At 30.7% G+C, this 4,468-nt stretch overlaps 1 protein-coding gene across 1 annotated transcript; it reads right to left on the reverse strand.

Moving 5' to 3' along the window:
• Positions 1-1,821: 1,821 nt before the first annotated feature.
• Positions 1,822-3,859, reverse strand: LOC100204380 (beta-1,3-galactosyltransferase 1). Its single transcript, XM_065787570.1, has 2 exons — positions 2,882-3,859; positions 1,822-2,262 (listed from the first exon to the last, which is right to left on the reverse strand). The coding sequence occupies exons 1-2, from the start codon at positions 3,822-3,824 to the stop codon at positions 2,063-2,065; spliced, it is 1,143 nt and encodes a 380-aa protein (XP_065643642.1). The 5' UTR covers positions 3,825-3,859; the 3' UTR covers positions 1,822-2,062.
• Between the last annotated feature and the right edge of the window lie 609 nt (positions 3,860-4,468).

A 4,468-nucleotide genomic window follows, 5' to 3' on the forward strand; every position in this document is an offset into this window, starting at 1 on the left:
GTCGTTCTTGTTTAGGAAGAAAGGATTCTGGAGAACACATCAATCTCCCATCACTTTACAATTTTGAGACTATAAAAATTCGACCTCAAACTAGAGACACACAATGTGACTGTTTGATTTGTTCTGTTGGAAAACTGAGAAATAATGGTCAACAGAAAACTCAGCTTTTGCAGAGCTCACCACAAAATACTCCATCTTCAACTGTCCAAAAACGATGCTCTGACTGTTTTTCAATTATTGGAAGAGGATTACCTCATCATTGCACAAAGGGCACTTTGCGAAATAACCTTGTTGCTGTTGCAACCAAGGATCCTGTTGCATCTGAACGAGTTGCTGCTCTTGTTATTTCAAGTAAGGATTCTTCTCCACATGGCACTGTTCGATTGAGTCAACCACAAGGTGGAAGAATGCTTCCAATAATGCCAGGTAAAAGTTTAACTTTCATGAAAAATGAACTCATTTCTATGAGTAGCACATCAAATAATCATATTGTGAAAGTTGGAATTGACGGTGGGGGAGGATTCCTGAAAGTAAGCCTTGGAATTATTGAATTAAATCGTGAACCTAACACTGCCCCAGCAAAACTCAATTGCACAAACAAGTTTTTCAAGGACACTGGAGTTAAGCGGCAACTTATTATTGCTGTCTCTGAGGACCTGCAAGAAAACTACTCAAATGTGTCTCAAATTTTCGAATTGATCAATATGAGAGACCAAGATTTTGTTTTGTCCTGTGACCTAAAACTGGCAAATATAATTTGTGGTCTCCAAGCACACTCAAGTGCACACCCCTGCACCTGGTGTGAGTCAAGTGCAAAGGACCTTTTAAATTAAGGAAAATTAAGAACTTTCCAATCTCTTGATCAGAATGTCTCACTTTTCAATGCAGCAGGATCAAACATCAAAAGAGCTCGTGATTACATGAATGTTGTTCATTCTCCTGTATTTGATCTTGCTGGTGGCACATTAGTTTTGGACTTCATACCGCCAACGGAGTTGCATCTCCTTATTGGTGTTTTCAATCATCTCTTTGCTGCCCTACTAAAAGTTTTCCCTCAAGGAACTCTTTGGACTGATTCACTGCACATTAAACAATAGCCTTATCATAGAGGGCATTTTGCAGGAAATGAGTGCAGGAAACTGCTAAAAAATATTGATCTTCTTCAATCTATTGTCGAGAAACACTCATACTATGCTGCAATACCATTAGTTGATGTATTTCGAAAATTCAATGCAGTAGTGTCTGCCTGTTTTGGATGCGTTCTTGATCCAAGTTATGTACAAAAAATTGAAGCTTTCAGAGTGGTTTATGTGGCACTGCAAAATATTTCTGTGACACCCAAGGTTCATGCTGTATTTTTTCATGTGAAAGATTTCATTGACAAACACGGCCAACTTCTCGGACTTTATACAGAACAAGCAACAGAGGCAATGCATCACAACTTTCAAGTGCATTGGCAAAGGTACAAACGACCTAACCATCATCCTGAATACAGTAAAAAGTTGCAATGCTGCCTTGTGGACTTTAATAGTAAACATTGCTTGTGAAAAGAGCCATTTTAGAATGATTTTTTCTTGTATTAGAATATTTATTTTAAAGCATAATTTTCATATTAGATACACGATAAACACTCTCAGAATATGTCTTTTTGTTTCCCTAGTTCATATTTATTGGAATAACCTATATTTTGTACTATATTCTGTCGGTTTTTGACGGAAAACTCGAAAATTATGGTTTATGTCGGTTAAAACTGAAATTTGGCTTCTAAAAAAAGGGTTTTCTCGGGTCAGAAAGTCAAGGTTAGAACCCATTTTATAACACTGTGGGCATAACATTTATTTAATTTTTATCAGCTCAAAAACCAAAATGAATTGCGCTTTTTTTCTAATAGAGAGAACAGTCCATTGAAAAAAAGTGTAGATTTAAAAAACAATAAGTTTATATAAAATATTTCACTGTTTCATAAAAAAATTTTATGTTGTTTATATAGATTGATATGACTACATTTTTTTAATATTAATTTGTTAAAGTTAATATAGTTTTTATTAAACTTTTGAAGTTTCTATTTTAGTTTTTTGGCCTTATAAAACTTTTGACTCTCTAAAACTGCATTTCGTTGATGTTTACCATTGTCAATTAACGATCTTTTTAATAAAAAACTAATACATTCTTCATTTGATGGATGTGAAACCATTATCCCTTTTTTGTATTCACACCAATCATTCCACATAAAAAACCCTTCAATTGACTTTGCAATGATGCCTAAAGAAAAGGTACATTATATATACCATAGTGTGTATATAATGTATATATATATATATATATATATATATATATATATATATATATATATATATATATATATAGTATATATATATATATATATATATATATATATATATTTATATATATATATATATATATATATATATATGTATATATATATATAAATATATATAAATATATATATATATATATATATATATATATATATATATATATATATATATAAATATATATATATATATACATTTTTTAAAAATCTTACAAGGTAGTATGCTTGTGAGAGCCAAAAACAGTTTTGGGTGTTTAAAATAAGTAACTTTGTGATAGAGCATACAACAAACTTTTGTATGTTCATGGTTATTTTAGCTAAGGATACTTTGTAAAATCTGTAGTTATTTGAGCCTAAAATAAATGTTGAGAAGGGGACACACTGAGCCGTTTTAGCTTCAGTTTTTAATTTTTTTACCTGAAATTTCTTTTTAAAATAAGTATTGATTGCTATTACATTAGATTTGTGTTTTGATACAAAAAACATTTTGACAAAATAATATTCTAACTTTTACTGCAAATAATCAAAATTGAATAAGCTCCAAACCTGCTTTAAAAGCAACCTCTCCAACATGTGCATCGTCTATTCGTAAAGTGTTTGTTATGTCGATGTTTGCTAATATTTTGTAGACGCTATAGTTTGTTAAAATAAATCCACCTCCAGAGCAATAAGGATCATAATAATTTGTTTTATGTTCTTCTACAGTAACTTTGTACCGACCATTTCTTTCTACCGGCTGTTTTTCCATTTTCTGTCCAAAATATCCTTCTAAAATATGATTTTTCGTAACAAACTTTATAATGTTATCAATGTTCATAAAAGTATCATCGTCTCCTTTTAGAATGTTTTTAAATTTTATATATTTTTTAGCCCAAGTTAACCCGATGATGACTTTCTTGGCAAGATCATAAAAGTTTTCTCTAATATCTTCAATAACAATATCTTCGTTTTGTGTTGCTTCTTGTTTCGCATTTTCCATTAACTGAATGTTTTCTTCGTATCCTAATAAAAAAACTACTTTCCAATTAGTTTCTACCCAAGATAAAGGGTTCCCCCACGTACGCCGTATAATATTTCTACGGTTTGCATGTCTAGTGTGTGAAGATATAAGAAACAAGATAGTGTAGGAAACATTTTGTTTTTTCACTCCATCAAATGTTATATGACTTAAAACATTTTTTTCTTTTTTTTCAATAGACTCTAAACTTTCAACTTTAGATGCTATATAGTTGTTTGTTGCAAGTGTATTCACACTTTGCGACTCGTATACCGTTAGAAAGTATTCGCTGAAATTTCTTGGAAATATTTTGCTTACTATTATTTCTTTTAGATCGTTTAATGAATTTGTGTTTTCAATTAAAAGTTGTTCTATCCTCGGTGTTACGATGTAAAATTGATAAAATTTGTCTGTAAATGAGCGATAAATAATAAAACAAAACATTAAGAAAATACAAGAAAAAAAGATTTTGAACTTTACTCGAAGCGCCATTTCTCTATTTTCTGTATGTAGTGGACAGTTTAATTTTGTTCAAAACATTTAAAACATGAATAAAACATTAATTATTTACTTATTTAATCAAATGTTATTCATACCTAACAAATATAACTTTATATTACATTATTTATTACAAACTATCTAATTTATCGACAATATTTAATATAACGACGATATATAATATATCGACGATATCTAACTTATCAACGATAACTAATATATCGACGATATCTAATATACCCAGCTAGCACACATACGTTGATAAAACCTTAGAACAATGCTGCACGTTGCGTTGGTCCAACATTGACCACCAACGTTGCTTTTATATCATTTTGGTTACAAATGCGGCGTCGCCAACAACCAAAAAACAACGAATTCTAAAAGTCGATGCTAAAAAGTTCGAATGGAAAGTTCGTGAGGCACTTGAAATACAATACCACCAATGTGCCCCTGAAAAAATAGTATCAATTGTTTAGATGAGGGACAATATGTGGCAACAAAATTTTGGACACCATTTTTGGCGTATTTACGTCAGAAAAAGATCCCATTGACATATAATAGAACTGTCGTTTTAAAACTTTTCAGCTGAAGACGCTGGTCACAACAATCCAGCAAAAAATTATTAAAAAAAATAAATT

This window comes from Hydra vulgaris, chromosome 01 (assembly GCF_038396675.1).
Source record: "Hydra vulgaris chromosome 01, alternate assembly HydraT2T_AEP".
In the NCBI taxonomy this organism is placed as follows: domain Eukaryota; kingdom Metazoa; phylum Cnidaria; class Hydrozoa; order Anthoathecata; family Hydridae; genus Hydra; species Hydra vulgaris.